Source organism: Podarcis gaigeae (genome assembly GCF_964106915.1).
Source record: "Podarcis gaigeae genome assembly, chromosome: 4".
NCBI lineage: Eukaryota > Metazoa > Chordata > Lepidosauria > Squamata > Lacertidae > Podarcis > Podarcis gaigeae.
Window position 1 is genome coordinate 65,220,504 of NC_139677.1, and position 19,465 is coordinate 65,239,968.

Genomic DNA, 19,465 nt, shown 5'->3' on the forward strand with positions numbered 1-19,465 from the left:
CCTTATTTAACTCTCTTAACTGGAGATACCAGGAATTGAACTAAAGCACTGAGCTTTGGCCCCTGCCCTCTGAAAGCAGCAGCACATACTGAATATATATTAGACATCTAAAGGTGTCTTATGCTGAGTCAATCGGTCCTGCTTAGAACACTACTACCCACTTTACATTCCTGAGCAGAGATCTGTCCCAGTCTTCTTACCAGACACCATTTTAATGGAAAATGCTAGGGATTGTACTTGGAAATTGTATTTTGCCTCCCCTAGGGCTATTGGGGAGGGCTATTGCATTTGAGCTCTGCTTATGAACTTTACAAGTCATCTGGTTGGCCACCGTGGGAATGAGAGGCTGGGCTAAATGGACCATGGCCTGATCCATTCAGTCTTTTTAAATGAAATTGCCTCCCCCCCCCCCTTCTGGCCAAACTGCAGGCTGCTTCTTTTGAGCCAGTGGGCCCACAGCCCACCCTTAGAATAGGCAAACCAGTTTCATGGCCACGACATCCTTTGGAGCAGGCTGTGAGATGGCCATCCAAATGGCTAAAGCAATCTGCTCCCTTAATAGGCACTTAGTTAGCATTTATGGTTAGTAGCAAAGCCATGTGAAAGAGAATCCTTGAAGAATAGGAAAGAATGCCCTGGCCTATAGCAATCTTATCCACCTTTCCTCAGCTTCTGCGCTTGGATAAAATTGTCCCCTATACTGTATATTTAGTGCTTTTTCTTGAGCTAATTTATAATGGCAACCCTACTTAACCCATTCTTGCATGGCATGCATTCCCTAGGGTGAAATAGGATTTAAACTTTTATAGGGGATTTAAAACTTAGTTTAAAGGATTTACAACTACGTTATTTCTCAAATGGAAAATGTGTGTGTGTGTGTGTGTGTGTGAGAGAGAGAGAGAGAGAGAGAGAGATTTACAATGTCATGCTATTGCAATGACATTTGTATTGCTGGATGTTCTCCCATTTTTTGCCTCAAGGGTCTCTTGAAATTTTTCACCTTTATAGTTTCCTTTTTATGCACCCCAATCCTGGTTACATTATTTATAAGCTATCAGCATCATTTAAATTTTGCAACCACATATACTGTAGCAACAAAAGTATGCACAGTTCAGTTTTTAAAGTATTGTTTTGGTCCTGATGCCAGGTTCCATTTGACCTTAGCATGCAATTTTATCAAAGCATCTATTTTTAAAGTACTGACATAAAGTTTATATATTATATTATATTATATTATATATTATATTATATTATATTATATTATATTATATTATATTATATTATATTATATTATATTATATTATATTATTATATTCAGCAACTGATGGCAGTTTAGAACAGCAGCTGCATTGTTATTGTATGCATGCTTACTCAGAAGTAAGTCTATCTATGTTCAACAAGGGTTACTTCCATTTAAGAGTGGATAGGTCTGCAGCCTTACCCATCTGTTCTAGAAGCAGCAACACAAGTGCAAACGTAAGATGATCCTGATTAGTTGACATCAATTTGTATTGAGAGACAATGGAAAAGTGCAGCATCTTTGGTAAAGTCAAACCATTGGAGAGTTACAGCGCCTGCTGTGGCTGTAAAAACCAATATGGGAGCGGTTTTGTTGTTACAGATGCACTATTGACTTTTAGGGAATGTGGATTTATTCAAGGCCTGTTTATATATATGGACTGGGAAATGTGCACAATTTCCTCTTCCTGGAAGGATTGTGTGCACATGCTTCTCCATGAGGCCTGGTGAATGTGCACAATGGCTGCTTGTTAAGCACATTAACTTCTCAACTTACATTCTCCTTATTATAAACACACCATTTTAAAATAGTAATAATCTTGAAACCCAGATTGTTACTGCAAATCAGAATAGTTCTACATATCCCTATATTTGTGAAGATGGTGTTCAGCTTTATGCTTGACAACATAGTGTGCAGCATCTATAACTACATTTACTCTATGAGTCACAGGAGAGAAATCCACTTGTCTTTCTTTCGAAGATAGTAAGTGGAGATAGGAGAGGAAACAGAAAGCTTTCTGCTTCCCTTTCCCTTCTATTCTCCCAAAGGCAGACAATAAAATCTCTTGGAAGGTTTTATAATGATGGTTTTATAATGATATCTTGCCTTCCCTTTTAAACTGCAGTGGTAAAATACAGCTTTAGATCTTTTTCTCTCTCTTTTAATTTCGTGTTCTTTCCTCCGGGAATCCTGAAGGCATGGTCTTATTTTATTTAAGCATGTATTTAACTGTTGTTGTTTTTTCATGCTGTCTCATTTTATTATCACTATTATTATCGTTATCCAACAAGCTGCTCTTTCAACAAAAGACCCCTCAATACCATGAAACAAATGGCTTAGTTTCAAAAGGGTTTGCCATTCAACTCGTTGAAGATGGGGGAGAGGTACTATTCAGAGAATGTATTGAAAGCACAGTGAGCACACAGAACAAGCTGCATGATTTGTTGGATTCTGACCATTATTAGCGTGTTCAATTCCAATCATGTCTGATATCGGTGGTTTGGGGTCAAGAGGTAGTTGCAGTGCTTACAACCAATTTATGCTTTGATCTTGTCCCACTCTATTCTTTACTTCATCCCAAATTCTGTTTTAACAACACCCACTCATTCTCTGCTGCTCAACCTCCTGCCTCCCGAACAAAGAGGGATCATGCTTACAGGTCACTAGGTATCTGTCCTGTCTTCTCAGCATTCCCTTTCCACCATTATTTGCCTTGCACATGGCTTGCATGCAGGAGATGCTCTGGTGTAGCTGCAATATCCTGAATTGCCACAATCTGCTTCATTGCAGTGGTGCCACGCTCCCTGCACCTTTGCAGGTATAGAAACAGAGAGATTAAAATATTACAAGAAATTGCTTAACAATACTTTAAGATAATCTGATTTTCCAATATCCAACACTGCTTAAAAAGGTAAAGGTAAAGGTACCCCTGCCCGTACGGGCCAGTCTTGACAGACTCTGGGGTTGTGCGCCCATCTCACTTAAGAGGCCAGGGGCCAGCGCTGTCCGGAGACACTTCCGGGTCACGTGGCCAGCGTGACATCGCTGCTCTGGCGAGCCAGAGCCGCACACGGAAACGCCGTTTACCTTCCCGCCAGTAAGCGGTCCCTATTTATCTACTTGCACCCGGGGTGCTTTCGAACTGCTAGGTTGGCAGGCGCTGGGACCGAGCAGCGGGAGCGCACCCCGCCGCAGGGATTCGAACCACCGACCTTTCGATCGGCAAGTCCTAGGCGCTGAGGCTTTAACCCACAGCGCCACCTGTGTCCCTCCAACACTGCTTACAACACATGTAATATAATACATACAGTATTCAATAACTTAGCCTATCTTTTTCCAAAAGTATTTGATTCTTAAAAGCTTGTGAGAAACATGAGTAGATCAACTGAGTGATGCATGCCTTATGCATTTGTGAGGAACAAGAGGGAGAGAAATTACAAATCTAAGAATACCTTAGTTTTAAAAGAACACCTCTTTTCAGCAAGCTGCCTCATTCTACCCCTTAAAGAGATATTAGCTCTGCCAGCATTTTAACATAAACAACATGGACTGTTTGATCACAAATGTTTTCTGCTAGATTACATGTGCAAAACTGGCTTCCAAGCTCATCTGTTTGCTGCATAAGAGATTCTCTTTAACTTCTAGCTTTGGTATCAGATGTAAGTCAGAGGACTGAATAGTCGGACTCAGCACATAGTTAATAAAGTTAAATAACAAACATTTATTTTTACCGAGGAAATACTGTTTTTGCAACTAGAAACACTATGTTGTATTTGGAATGCATTTATTACTATGTCAAAACTATGTTTATTTTTCAACAAATATTTCATCTTCTGTCTCTCTTGTTGTGTATAATACAAGTGAAAGTAATTGCATAATATTTTTTTGAATCAAAAATATATTATTTAAACATGGATTATCTCAGTCAGGTGATATTAAATATACCTTTCCCACATAGCTTCTATTTTTAGAAATAGTCACTAGGGTCAGTATTCGGATATATTATCAATAAACTAAAGGTGCTGACTCTGTAAATTGCAATTTTTAAGCATGTTAGATTATTGCATAATATCATATGATATGGAAGTACTGCTCAGTGTGAGAGATTATTTATTTACGAATTCTGATCTATTTCTCAACCCAAAACAGCCCACAAAGCTTACTATGGGCACATAAAAAAAAATCACGAAAACATTAAAACTCTACCATTAAAATAGCAGGAAGGAATTATGAACATGCAAAAAAGAGAGGTGTTAAATTTTTGGAAGGGCTAACGGAAAATTGCTGCCTTTATGTCCATATTTCTTTCTTAAGACTGTGATCCTAAACACCCTTATGTATGAATAAGTATCGCTGAACCAAACAGTGATCAGTTCTGAATAGGCATGTTATGTTTGTGCTATAAATATCTGTAAGAAATGCCAGAAGGGAATTCCTATGTCAAAGTGTCAAACTTTGGAGAGTACTGGCAGGTGAAAGCAGTTAGAGACTTGCGTGGTCAAAGGCTAGAAGATGTACACCAAAGGGATGGTCCTTGAAGACACTTCATTAATACACAAAAGCTGGTGGTAGTAAGTGGCTGGCTTTCCCTTGGTATTTTACAATGTGTTTAGTACTATGTGTCCAGTTCTTTCTTCCTCAGGGATCTACCATATTTACTCGAATCTAATGCTCACCTTTTTGGCCAAATTACGTTGCGAAAATTAAGGTGCACATTAGATTCGATGGTACATTTGCACTTGCCAGCCAAATCCTTTTTTTGTTTCAAAGTTCTGAAAACTGAGGTGCACATTAGATTTGATGGCACATTAAACTCAAATAAATATGGTAATAAGCCAATCCATAGGTTTACAGTGAGAACTGGTTAGACTAAAACTGGGTGGTTGGGGGCAGGTGTATAAAGGTCCCATGCTAATGTATAGCTGGAGGTGCCACTGTTTTTTTCCTTGCTAAAATGTAAGCTTTCTTCATTTTTTTTTTCTATTGTAACCTGCCCCACTAAGACATATATGCTATTGCTAGAGTTTCATACAAAGGAAAACCAGAATCAGAATGTATGTATACAGATTTGTGGGTTAACATTTGGGTTTCTGCTTGCTGTGTTAAATTTAATGGTAGCATTACAATATTGTACGTATATTATTGCTAGACTTTCTGTTATTTATTAGGAAATATATATATTATATTAATATTTTCTTTTACCCAGAGGTTTTGGACAGAGTGGAATAAAATAGAAACGCTATAATTTTTCATAATTTATAGGCTACCACATAATTTATAACTACATGTGAAAAATATTTTCTCGTAGTCCTCTCAGATTCCTCTTTACAGACTTTTTGCATCTCCATAGTTCCCATTACAGAATACCTTTATTGTTACCCAGCCTTTATAGATTAATTCTCTTCCACAGTTCTACCTGTCTGTCCCAGTTCCTCTGATTTTATTGCACATCCATTGCTATACCCACGTATTTTTTATTTTCCTTAATGACTATTATAAGAACCTGGTACTAACCTTTTCTGGAGTTTTGCTTTATCTGTGCCTTTTAGCAGCCTGTGATGATCTTCCTACACACTCCACTAATGAATTAGAGCCTTGAAGTGTTGCCTTGTAAAGGCTTATTGTTTTCAGCCTAAAGTAGTGCAACTGTTATGTGCACCTATATAACTTTGTTCCCATCATGCTGGCATGACGGGTTTAGGTACTGTTCCATACTGGTGGAATACCACATTTTATGCATGATATTGTGGCTGTGTATGCATGCTTAATATGAGACTAGTTGCTATTAAGATTTCAATTAGTCCCAAAGTTGGTAGATATGATCATTGTTATTATTTCTTCCTTACTCATCGCCTTACACCAAAATATTAAGGTGGCAATAAAAGCAACCTTTACACTTCTATAACAATCAGTTAAATAAATTTAAAAAAAAAATCCATACCACAAACAGCTGAATCAATTAAAAGCAATAACCATAGTGCCATAAACACAATCACCATTAAAATTAATCTAACAAGATACCAACAGCAATAGCAATAAAAATGCTAAAGAACATTCAAAAGCTTGGTACTGAGGAGGCAATGGGGTTGCCATTGCTGAGTCTGCGTGTTCCATAGGAGGGGAGCCCCCACTAAAAAAGCTTTTGCCAGAGGAGGCACTTGGATGTGGGTCTATGAATATATACTGTAGGCTAAATTCTGAAAGAATAGCCTGTAACTCATATAACGGACAGGAACAAATCAAGTAAATGTCACTAGGCAGATTTATCAATAGGAAAGTATCCTGAGATATAGTTTAAAAGAGACAACATTTTGTAGGAAAAATTAATCATGAATATTTCCATAGTTCTAAGGCATTTGCAAAGCCAATTATAAATAATTGACCTTACCACCAACCAATATTTTATCTAATTTAAAGATAATATTTAATTGTGAATGGTGTTATTCAGCTCTGTCTGTATTACTTACTTAATTATTTTTATGGTTCTTAAAGTTTGCTGCATGAGAAACCCATGTTGGGTTGGTTTGATAATGATGCACATTTATTTTAAAATGAATTTGAAAATAATGGTTTCATCTATTTGTTTTTAATAGGCCAGATCCAGTATTATGGACAAAGGATGGTGGAGATTTACCAGATCCAGAAAGGATGGTTGTCAATGGTAGGGAGCTAAACATTAATTCCCTAAATAGAACGGACAATGGTACATATCGATGTGAAGCAGCAAACTCTATTGGCCTAAACAGCGCAGAGTATGTTCTGATTATACATGGTGAGTACTTCCTTCTCTGTCATTTAAATGATGGCGTGCATTGACATGTGCTTTGATTAATTTGTTTGGTTTGATTTAGCATTAATTTTACCCTGCCTTTCTCCCCCAAAACAAAGTTGGCTGGCTAATCGTGGCTTACCTTGATGAACGGCAGCTCAGGATGCTTCTGCTTTGCTTCTCCCCTGGAGTAAGTGGGAGAAACAAATCATGAAGCTGCAATTAAGCATGGCTTGCTTGAATATCTAAACCCCTAGAAGCCTGGTTTGTTTCCCCCTAAGCAAGCGCTAAACTATGAGTTTTTGTGGTCTACAAATCCTGATGTTTTGGAGCAGCAAATTAGGACCCTGGTTTCAGAAGTCATACGTTGTGGTTTCCTGATCTGTTTCTCCTGTCCCTGTGAAGGGAAGAACAAAGCAGAAGTCATCAGGATGCATGTGTAAACATGTTGCTTGTTCATGGTAAACCACAATATACCAGCGACCCTGGCTCATCACAAAAATGTTAACTCAGCCAGTATTTCATTAAGTGTCAGGCAGCTGGCAGAGGCAAATATCCAGAAATATGTGCTTGATGGAAGTTACTTTCTAGTGAATGAGTGACAGGGAATATTTCTAATTTGTAAGTTCTGAAAATGTAGCAGTTGTTTTTTGACAATAGGTTGAAAGTATTTCCATGTTATTGCACTCCTACCATGAAAGAAATTGAAAGGAATATTTCAGATGGGAAATGCCAAATATGACAAAAATGTATTTTATAGATTGATCAATGCTGGTGGCAAATTGTGCTTTAGACTTCCTCTAATCGAAGGGATCACTGTGACTATACTTGCTAAGGCAGGTGGGTGAGCTTTGCCAAGACAGCAGCCCTCTTAAAATTATTGTGGTGATTCAGAGCTGAAAATCTATAATTCTCATTAGATAGGGGCTTTACCTTAAATCTCATGAACTTTCAGGTATGAGGTGGAATCCAGAAACACGTGACCCCCCCTCTATTTAGAAAGCATCAGTGTAGGAGATAAGAGGCAATGCTTTCACACAACTGGGAATCATAAATGCTGAAATGTAAATTCCTGAAATTCAGTTACCATGCCTCCAGTTAGGAAAGTGTTAGCCATATAGTAGACCCATTGAAACAGCTTCCTAATTTTCTTGATCTGGAATCATGCACACACACACACACACACACACACACACACAAATAATTGTTGCATTTAAAAAGAAGGTGGCTCCATGTAAAAACCAAACAGTTCTGAAATATTAAGTTAATTTAATAATGCTTGTATTTTATTTGGAGATTTTCTTTTGGTGATTCAAGGCCGCTAGCAGCAGAGTTCACTAGGCATCCATGTTACTATTACGCAGTTTGCTCACATTTACAATAAGTACTTCTCTAAACAACTTTTTAATTAGCCATTTTTTGCTCTGTTGTTGAACTGTACTTTATCAAAATCACCCCATGGATTAATGCTGCTCATGCTGCTAGATAAGTGCTTTGAAATTTATCATTAGTTTACGTAGGATTAGTGCCATAGGTAATGACAGGCTCATTAAAATTTCAGTAACTTATTACTCAGGTTTAAATTTTAAAAACTTCAATAAATAAAACACAAATATTAGTTCACCTCCACTCCACCCCCATTACCAACTCTGAATACTTTGGAAGCAGTCTGCTTTCATATTTTGGCTTTATGTGGGTGAGATGTTAATCTGTGTCCTTTAGAACATTTTTTAACTGTAAATTTTCTATAATTATTTCCAATTAAAAAGAAAGATGCACAAAGTGGTACACAACATTAAGCCCCCACAAATACACTGAATAATTAAAATGGTCTTTAAAAAACCCCATAAAACAGCAACAATCAGCATAGGAGTTAGAAAAATACAAGATATATTTGCCAGTTCCCTGCATTTCACCAAAAAATGAAGGCCATGAAAGGGCTTGGGAGGTGAATAGATGAGACAATGCAAACAGGATCAGGCATGATACACAATAGCTGGGGCGACCAGTATCAAGGAGCAAATTAAACCTCCCTTTAACTTTCTTCTATATAAGTTATAGGTGAGCAACCTGCAACCTAGCATCTACATGTGGCTCTGATCTAATTTTATGGGTCCTCCAGCTGCTATTATTCCATCCCATTAGAATTTCTTCCTCCCTGTTCATTTCTTCCTTATTTTTCTTACTTTTTGTTTTTAATTAATCCTCTGTATACCTAATTTGAGAGAAAATCATTCAAATCCTGTAGGGAATTTTACACTGAGATAACAATGGTGAAAAAGCAGAAGAATTGTTTATTCCAGGCCCCATCCACCACTGATATGCAGCCCCTGACAGCCCAGAGAGATAGTGACTATATATAAAACATCTTCAGAAGGAAATTAAGCCAGTGCCCTTGGGGATGCTTTTATATTGAGTCCAAGACATGACCTGTATCAGCCACATAGGATGTCCAACACATATTGACAGGGATTCCATGTGATGATGCAACAGCCCAGTTCATATGACTTGCTAGACCCCAGTTCGGTCTGACAAGTTGCAGTAAAGCTTGGAGTCGCATTTTCCTCTCTTATTCCAATGCAGCCACAAGAAGATACTTTTTTTTGCTTGACCGCAGTTTTTCATGTCCAAACCAACAAACTATGGTTGAAGTAAACTATGTTTTTTCAAAACAAAACAAACAAGCCAATTTGAAAATGTAGTGGAAGGGCCTGGGATGTGTACAAAGTTGGCATTTGGGGTGGCTTGTTTGCATAAGCTATAGTTTACTTCAGGGATAGTGAAGCTGGTTCCTACCAGGAGCTGTTGGACTCAACTCCCATTAGCCTCAATCAGTATAGCTAATGGTCAAGGATGATCTTAATTATAGTCCAACAACATGTGGAGGACATCAAGTTGGCTACTCCAGGTTTACTATGATGTTTGAATGCAGTCTATGAGAACAGAGCATAGATACAATATGTATTACACCTCATGTTTCTTTGAAGCATACAAGCCTTAACCTGCCTGCAGTCCCCAACCATTCTTGTTAATTAAAACAATAAAAAGCAATGAGGCAACTTGTGAATAAGCATTTGATGATAAAGCTGTTGGCATTTTCAGAAATCACAGATTTTGCTAACTGAAACTACTTCAAGACGTAGTTTTTCATTTAGTAGTTGCTTTAGAAATATAGATGTCTGAATGCACATGAGCTCCCCCATATTTGGTCACTGCTCAGTTGCTTGCACCCTATTCATCTGATTATCCAGCTCAAAGTGAGTCAGGCATATTAATCGTTATCAGGATTCTGTTGTTAAGTTTGATTACTTAGTAGTCTGTGCCTGCACATCTTTCATATTATCTAGCTGAAAGTTGGCCTTGCTGACATTTTTATTATTGTAAAAATGAATACTGGAGTTTCTTCCTAATTAAATTTCTGCAAATATAGATTTGGAACTACAGAGGGTAATTGCAGAAGTATATATTTGAGTTTATTAGCACTGTACGCCTTCTAAAATAAGATAATGTCAAATGTTCCAAGTTTTAAAAGTTTCAGTGTTTAGTAGTGTTTGATATCAAACGCTTCTTCAGTATAGTTTGATTATAATGATAATCTTAGACAATTTCCTGTTCTTATTTTTTCAGCATTGAGATTAGATGCATAGCTTTATTGGGTGCACCAAGTGGGACAGAACTCTTCCCCCCTTTTTTCTTACTTTGCAGTTTGAAAATTGAAGAAAGGGTTATGCCATTTAATAGAGGGCATATATTTCCTTATCTTCATTTTGCACAAAAATTGTCTCTAGCATTTAATATATTCTTCCAGTGCAGAGTTAATAACTGCCATGGTTGGGTAAGGGAATTTATGATGGTCTTTTCCCCTTTGTGAGTTCAATTTAAGAGGACCAAGCACAACAGAATGAAACTATTTTGGAAAGAAATTGCCAAGAACCTCTATTGGGGTTAAGCAGAATTGGTGCTATACATCTTATCATTTTCCAGTTGGTCACGTGACATTGCATTTGGGAAGCAGAGTTTGCACAGATTATCAGTTGTGCCTGACTAATCTTATAAAGTGTGAATGGGTGGGAGAGAGTTTAACCTAAGTGGTGAAAGTAGTAGGGAAATTGATCAGAGTTTGATAAGCACTATTTCCTTGGCTCATAATTTTGCTTGAGAATTGGGAAGTGGAGCTACAAAGTTTCTGCTTAATTTCTCTGAGTAAAGATGGTGCCAAGAGTAAAAGGAGGGAATACTGTGGGAGGATTTTCTAAACATGAAAATATATCGATAAATATGTTTACTGAATTTAGGTCCATTATACGGTCTTCTTCTTACCGACCCTTCTTCACAGAAACTATATAGGGTAGTTTCAGCTGTAGACTTTTAGCAAGTGTCAGCTCTCTGGCTAAACCGTTTCCTACATTATTTGTTCAACTTCGAGTGCTTCAGTTTGAGTATTCCAGTTAACTGTACTGGCTGTAGGTAATAAAACTGAGAAATACTATGGCACTGTATAGTTTCCTCAACAAAAATAAACTTTAAACAATTTAGAACTTATTTTGAACTAATAATAATTGAGCATTATTAGGACCCAAATTATAATATCTGAATAACTTAAAATGTGAACAGTTATATATCCTTTGTCAAAGACAAGCAGCTGGAACATCCAAAGGAAAGCCTATCCCTCTCTGTATTGGCTCTGTTGCTTATCTAAATGTGGTTGTCACAATCAGTTGATTGTCATAAGTTTCATTGGTGTTATGTGCTGGTATTTTCTGAGGTAGAGTGGAAGAAGTAAAATCCTTTAGAACTGAAGAGGAAATTGTATTTATTTGTCATACACATGTGTGAAATTAATGTAGTTTCTGCAACTTTTCCCCAGTGTGAATCTCAGAATATGGAACAAGAGCCCTCTGTTGTTGAACAGGATCTGTCCTACATTTTGTTCTTTAATTTGTGCTTTAATGTTTGCACACAATTTCCACAAAATGATCTTACTTATTTTCAATCACAGCAGTTTTTCTTCCTCCCAGCTTTCATTATTGAGTACTTTAGAGTCACCTATCCGTCTTTTATTCCCTTTCCTGTGAACAGTTCTCTCAGTGGGACCCTATCTGCTAATTCCCTCAATTTCCAAAGTTATCTTCAAAACTCAGGAGAGATTTAGACAGCTTTAGTGCAAGCAGAGGCTTGACTTAAATGAAAATGTGTAGTTTATCATAATTAGAGATTAAGAGTAAGCATAGTGTTTATTCATATTAATTATACAAACAACATGAACACTGTGATTCTTTAATTGGGACAGTCTAAAAATAAAGTTATAGGGAAATCACTTTCTCCCACAGTATCTGACTATGGAATATTTCTGTCTTATATTCTCTTATAGTAGCTCAAATCAATACATCTATCAGCAGATGAATAGGAAGCTAAATCTTTTAGCATGCAGCCAATACAGCTCTATTCAGCCTAACTGAATTCAATAGTGTTTTCTCCCAGGTACGTAGGTATAGTACTGGAAAAAAAACCTCAACAACTTTTATGTCTGGATTTTCACCCTTTGAAACATGTCAACCCTAGTTCTACCAATTCTTGGCTGGTGAAGCAAGGGAGTCCTGTCCTGGAACCTCCCCAATGGATGAAGGGACTTTGCATCCCAGACCACCCATATCTCACAGCTGCCCCCCCCCCAGAGCCTAATTCTGTCAACAACCAGTGAAACAACCACAGGTGTAGCCGACACCTCTGTAGTAGATGTGCCCCTCCATCAGTGAAGCTCTTCTCTGCCAACATATACATCACCTCAATCTTAATGCCTCACCAAGCCAGTGAATTGGGGAGTTAGGGTTCCTTTATTAGTAAATATCTGCTAATATGAAGACAAACTTGATCTTGTGTGAATTTTAGTTAACAGATGGTTCCCTTTATCATTTTTTTTTAAGTGTATGTAAGACAGAAATCTTACATACACTGGTATGTGGCAGGTCTTGATGGAGTGGCACAGCACTCATGCCACTCAGGACAGAAGGGGCGAGACAAGAAAAATGCCCATTTACTGCACCAACTCCCAAGCAGGTGCACCACAGAGGCTTAAAATAGGACCATTGCCATCATGTGATGGCAGTTGGGTTTGCCCAGGCTTCTAAACCACGACTTGCTGAACCAGCATCATTACATATGAACTGAAGCAGTATGTGTGCTAGAGCAATGAGCAAAAGTGGTGTTTTCATGAGGAACCATGGCCGTAACACAAGGAATTATGCATTCCCTATTTGTTCATTTACAGCTCACCTTCCACCATGCAGTCCCAGGAGAGGTTGCATATAGCTCAGTACAATTAAACTATTTCCACCTTTTCTGGTGGAAGATGCACCCCTTTGTGCACCTTGGCCTGATGTTAAACAGAAACCGCTCTCTTACACAGCACAGCCTGACAAATTTCACATGGCGATGGAAATCCCAGCAGAGCCTCCTCTGCAGATCCAACACCTGACCAGTCTATATAGGATGGAAACCCCTGCAAATATATGAGACTGGAGTTGTTTAGGGCTTTGTATTACAGGGAAACACCTTGAGTTGGGCTTAGAAGCACACTAGTACTCAGTGCAGGCCTACAGTATCCAATTGATTATACTTGTAAACATATTTTCAGTATGTGGAGAAATCAGCTTTTTAGCTCTCCCATTGATTTAATTAGTGACTGAGTTAAATCTCAAATTAAAAAAGCTAATTTTGCTGGATTAGAATAATTTAATGATAGGCAATAAAATGAGGCCTTAATTTCAACATTCCTGCATCCTGTTGAGTAAGCCTCCAATATCTGCTTAACAATTGGCTAAATCACAATAGTGAAATTTTCATTGCATTTCCGACACAAATTATTTTCAACTAACTAAAACATAAATTAATATTGAGATTATTGCATTTTTTAGAAGCTCTCTCGTTTGGACCACTGGAGCATTGAATGTGTAATATTTCCATCTTTGACATGCACTGTTGCCTCAGTTTTCTAATATTGATAGTTTTTACCTTTCCAGATGTTGAAGTTCTGCTTTACTAGAGAGTATCAGTTTTCATCCTATAAATAATGCCAGAATCCATGTCTTTTTTAGAGTTAGAGAAGGTAAGAGGGTGGGGAGATGTCCACTTCATAGCACTGAATAGGAGAGGAGGAGCTGGCTTAGCTCATTTGCTTGATATTGGAGAATATACATATTTGAGATAATAGTTTGGGGAAAGGGTAAAACATCTAAGTATTAAGTATTAAAACATCTGTTTTAGTCATTCACAACCTGTATTTTATTAGTACTGGGTTTATATTTTCACTCATTACAGTATATAATTTAGTTCTCTTGCAACAACATGTGCAAAAGTTGTTCAAGTTTATTTTTACACTGCACATGAAAACTGAATCACTGTTGCATTTTATGGCTGACAACTTTGTGAAAAAAAGGTTAAAATGTCACAAAGGGCAAACCAGAAAATTCAGATGTTCTGCTCCTTGCTTTAATGGTTTGGGGGTTTTTTACCACAAAAAATGCATTTATATTTTAACAGAACTCTGCCAAAAACAATTCATAAGCTATTTTAAGAATGCATAATCTATTTTGGCTCCATATAAGTACTAAATCTTACGTATATCAAGTTATGTATGCCGTGTGTATATAGAGCAGGTTGTAAAGTAGCTCCCACAGAAATCTGTTATGACTAATATGAGATCTGATTTTCAATGCGAATTTGGTATTTGGAGGTGGGGTGAGGACTACAATGTTCAATTTAAAAAATCCCATTCCTCCTCCTCCTCCTTTACCTCCCCTTGTTGAGAAATTCATGTTTAGTAGTCTGAGGTGGTGAGGGGGCTGAAATGAAAGTTCCCCATTGCTGGCACAAGTGGGCTAATAATTTATCACACCAGAATGCACATTCATATAAATGTACATCCCATTGGAATTAATGCATTGCAGATGAACAATTTATGCATTGGGTGCTGATCTGGCACCAGAGAGCACCATGCAGGCATCCTTTCTCAAGCTCCACAAATTGAGGGTATTAAGCACATGTCCTGCTGCTTGCTCTCCATTAGCTTAGTCCAAACTCAACTATAGGGATCCAAATAGATGGGATCGAGCTTGCCCTTCCCATTTGATCAAGAAGTCCTTGAGGAAGTTGGAGTTCCTTTTGCTCAAGGGATGAATCTATTCATCTCCTGAGCCTGACATGTTCCTCAGTAATGGCTTAGTGACAAAAGAAGTGGAGGAGTGAGAGAGAAACACTATCTCTATCATCTATCTATCTATCAACCCGCACGCACACACTTTGTACTTCAATTATTGCTGGTCTGGTAACAAATACTTGTGCACATGCCCACAGTGGGTCTCAGGTTTCAAATCCACATTAAACTCTGGTGTGGAACCCCGTTCTTCTGAGCTCTAACAGAAAAGTAATAACAGAGCTGACAGAGTCACGTTCAAGAAGCCTCCTGCAGCCCCTTCACTCTTCCTGAAATCTCCCAAGGTTGAACAGAGCTTTGTCTAAAGTCAGGTCTACCAACCCAGGAAACTAGTAGGATGGAGGGGAGGTAAAAGGAGAGGAATGCCCTCTGTCCCATCCTCCTTTTGAAAAATTGGTTTTATTTCCAATAACCTCTTTAGCTGATTAGTATTATATTCATTTTAAAAGTGGAGCCACGAATGCCTTATTTGTGTACATTAAATCCAGGGACAAATGATTATGTAATTTGAAACAAAGCTATTACTGTTTTAAGTTTATTGATGTTGTTCACATTTTTAGAAAGCATATAGCAACATATTGTCACTGTGCCTCTTTTGCTCTGAATGTTCAGGAATCATTTCCTCACTTGTTCAGTAAAGTTGGGGGGGGGGGGTACGAATATCCAGGGGAGGGATATTCCTCAAGTATTTTATATGGTGGCCAGGTAGGCTACTGCCCTCTGGATGAACCACTGCCTCCTTTCACCAAAGGATATTTGGGTGTTATGGGTCAATGAGCTACACAGTATCGAAAATGTGTGGGAAGAGCATCTGGAAATTGATTCATTTCAATTCTGAGTGAGGTCAGGCCCTGCATATTGCTTAGAGTTGCTATTGTCCAACTCATGCGCTCCTTTGCTGGTAGATTTTTTAAAAAAGAAATGCCACAAGTGCAGAATTACTTTGGCAGGCAGCTGCAGCTTCTGTTTACATTTTTATATACAGAGAAATTGAATGAGGGGTGGGTGAGCAAATAGAAGAACAGCCATAAATTTGAATAATTGGATTTTATCTTTTGATAGTAAGAACCCTAGTATTGGAAGTCTACCAAGATATATAAAACAGAGTTCTCGGCAGTAATGCTCTAGCTAAAGAGGAAGAGACTTAAGTTGATGCAAGGGGCACACTTCTGCCAGTTCTCCCTTTCTCCCCTCCATTGTACTGAATGATATTCTGAAGAAGAGGGTCCCCAACCTTCAAGAATAGCTAAGGGCAAGGGGTGGCTGCAGTGGGAAGGAAATGGGTCCACAGCTCTGCTCACAGTACTTAGGATCAAGTCTCTTAATGATCAATATCACCATACATCAATATATTTGTAGCAATATCATACTTCTAAAGAAAATCATGTATCAGACTAAAACAATCATCCTCTCTGTAGTTGATATTTCATAAAGCAACCTATTGACATAATAGTGATTATGATTAAATGGTCGGGTTGCTTATCCTTTTGGTATTGTGTATGAGCAGTTAAATGTATTTTATGTTGTGAGTTCTGTTTATTATCACTGAGACAATACATGGAAAGTATGAGATATGTTTCTTGTAAGATTATATGGCACCCACACACCCATCATATACAAAATGCATAGTGGGTGAGCAACACTCTTTCTTACAGGCTATGCCTCTTATTTAACACTCATTCTGATCTCATTGTGGCTGGGTTATATGATGTTGCATCAAGCAATTTTTATCCCACACTTCCTAGTGCATTTTGCCATCATTTTCCTTATACCAAAAAGTCAGTTGTTTTGAGGAAGTGCGTTTGTTGCTCAAGACTTCCCAGTCAACTTTAATTGTGCAACCTGAATTTTCTGAAATATGACTGAATCCCACCTGAAACTAGGGAAGTGGCCTGTATTTGTAGGGAGTTGCTGATGGCTCTGTATGCAGAAATTCATGGTAACTATTCATGAACTCTTCCCATTTTCCACATGATTATAGCAAAAGCTACATTTTGAATGAGAACCTTTTCAAAATATCATGCTAGTTGTATCATACTCTTTGTGACAAAGGCTGAAACACTATGCCTTAGCTATGTATGCACAAGGCTGCAATATTTAGCCTACCTGCCACCAAGCAAGTATTGCTAAACTCAGTGGGATTTGCTTCAAGTAAACATGTTTAGGATCATGCAGTAATCCTACTGATTAAATGCAGTAGGATGTAAATAAGTGTAACTAGGTGAAGGCTTGAAGCAAAGAAGCTTAACAAATGGTGCTCAGGTGCCTAGTTTATAGGTTATATAGCTAACATACTTTACATTTCGAAACAGGCATTAATTTAGAAATCCTGGCTAGAGTCATTACTTCTTCTCATAAGAAACCAGTATGTGTCAAAAGACCAGAAATATTCCTGCAACTCTGGGATCTATAAAGCAGGAGTAGTTGTTTTTACTCGTAATATCAGTGGACTTCATCAATAAGCATGACATTGTTATGTTTTACATGCCCCAGACAGAAACTGCGACAATACCTTGTTAACACTCTGAGCATATTAAAATTGGGTTGATTTGCTAAGGACCACTAAGGACTACTATATTACCTAGTTCATGCCCAATAAACATTGAAATGGAGGAGAGCACTGGAAATTATCCATCATTCTTTTATAGGCCTATTAAAGTAGTGTAACTTGGTAATATTAAGCCCCACTTCAAGGTAACATATGGCCGTGACAGAACAACTGCAGGCCAAGAAACCAGACTCAGCATTGCTTCTAGCATGACTGTGGTTGAAGAGAAGTTACACTGGTGTAAAGTTGTAGTTGGGAAGGGGCAGAGCAGCACATGTCCCCTTATGTGGTCATACATGAGGTCCTTAAGACAAATGTACATGGTCCATTTCTCATTGTAAGATTGGTTGATTGGCAAACTAAAAGGTATACGTAACATCAGGCAGTCCCCTCTTGCTGTACTGTTATCGATGGCTGCTAACAAAAATAAATTTCACCCAGTCTGTCCAGACATGTAATTCTATTGTGTATTATGAAATTCTATTACAATAAGGGACGGCAGCTGATTGAACCTGCCCTAAAGATATTTGGTAGCAAAGTGCTTACTCAAGTGCTCTGTGGCGTTGAAATCTGGGACTCTGATTTGAACCCTATTAAAGTTTTGAAAACGCTGCAGAAATTTTTTGGGGGTGGGAAGCTATGCTCCCTACTATCAGGGATATCAGCTACTCTTCTTTGTACAGAATCTGAGTGGCCAACAATTAAGGCAATAGCCTTAACTGTGCTGAGTTAAATAATATTTTATAACATTGCTACTATGCCTATTGAGTGTTTTCTTGCTCTGCGCTATGTGGAATTGGGTGATAACCAACTCTGGGAAGCAGCTTGTCAATATGTTTTTGACTACTATTATTTTCCAGAACGGAGCTTTGGAATGACCTTGAATAAGTGTCAACTAAGGGATTGGTTCTTCTGGATAGAATCGGCAACTACTGTAATTAGAAACCCCATTCTGCCCCTCTCCCAATGGTAGCCACTCTTGAGAACAGAGCATTTTAGAGCTAGTTATCTAACCAAAGTCTTAACAGTTTCCTTAAGAAATGCTTCTACACTTTTGGATGGCTGCTACAACAGGGTTCAATATGCAGATAGATTTTTATTTGTAGTCAACCTCAGATGGAATACATCACTCATTGTCTGTTAACCTGCCCCTTATATAGAGAGCCAAGGGATCACTTTCTGAAACCTTTGTTTGCACAAGCAAACAATAGTTCAGTTTCCTTTGAGTGGCAGTAACAGTTTCATAACATACATAGTGGCCCTGTATGCACTGGCTGCAAAAAAGAAAAAATCAGGAAAAATGAGTTAGATAAAATTGCTATAAGATAAAATTCAGAGGTTTAATCTGAAATTAAGCTGGATTTGAGTTAGTGTCTCAGATAACTATCTCTTACATCATCAACGTTGGCAAATTGGATTTTAAGAAAATCAAAATAATATTCGAATTGGAGCTGTCAGAGATGCATAAGGGAAACTGTGTTTTAATGATCAGGACCTTGACAAAGTCCTTTTTATATTATGGATTTTTGTACTATGGATATATGTTCTGTATTATTTTATTAATACTATTGCCTAATACAAGTTGTTCCTGAACTTGAAACTTGAAAATAAAGCTGTGGTTCTTATTTGCATTACCATTTTTTGTAAACCCTTGTTGCACAGATACCACCATTAGCTGCTTCTGTAGTGATGGTGTTTGTATCTGTGTGAGTGCAACCATATTCCTCTGAAGCTTGGTTTTAGTCATGTAGCATCCTAGATGTTTAACTGAGCTTCACAGTATTTGAAGTTGTTTTCCACTGTGCCTTTTCTTTCTTATTTTCAGTGTCTTCCTAGACAAAGGAACATTGATCTTCAGTGCTCTAGGCAGTGCAGATTTTAGAGGTGTTTTTTCTCTCTCCCTCCTACTTCTCTCTT

At 37.9% G+C, this 19,465-nt stretch overlaps 1 protein-coding gene across 5 annotated transcripts in view; it reads left to right on the forward strand.

Annotated features, from left to right (window-relative positions):
• The window catches only part of CADM2 (cell adhesion molecule 2), a 372,090-nt gene that overhangs the window by 309,969 nt on the left and 42,656 nt on the right, over positions 1–19,465 (forward strand). For all 5 annotated transcript variants that reach the window (XM_083737012.1, XM_083737014.1, XM_083737015.1 and 2 more), the window contains one exon: positions 6,613–6,791. In XM_083737012.1, coding sequence (XP_083593138.1) covers positions 6,613–6,791 — 179 coding nt within the window. The remainder of the gene's footprint in view (positions 1–6,612; positions 6,792–19,465) is intronic.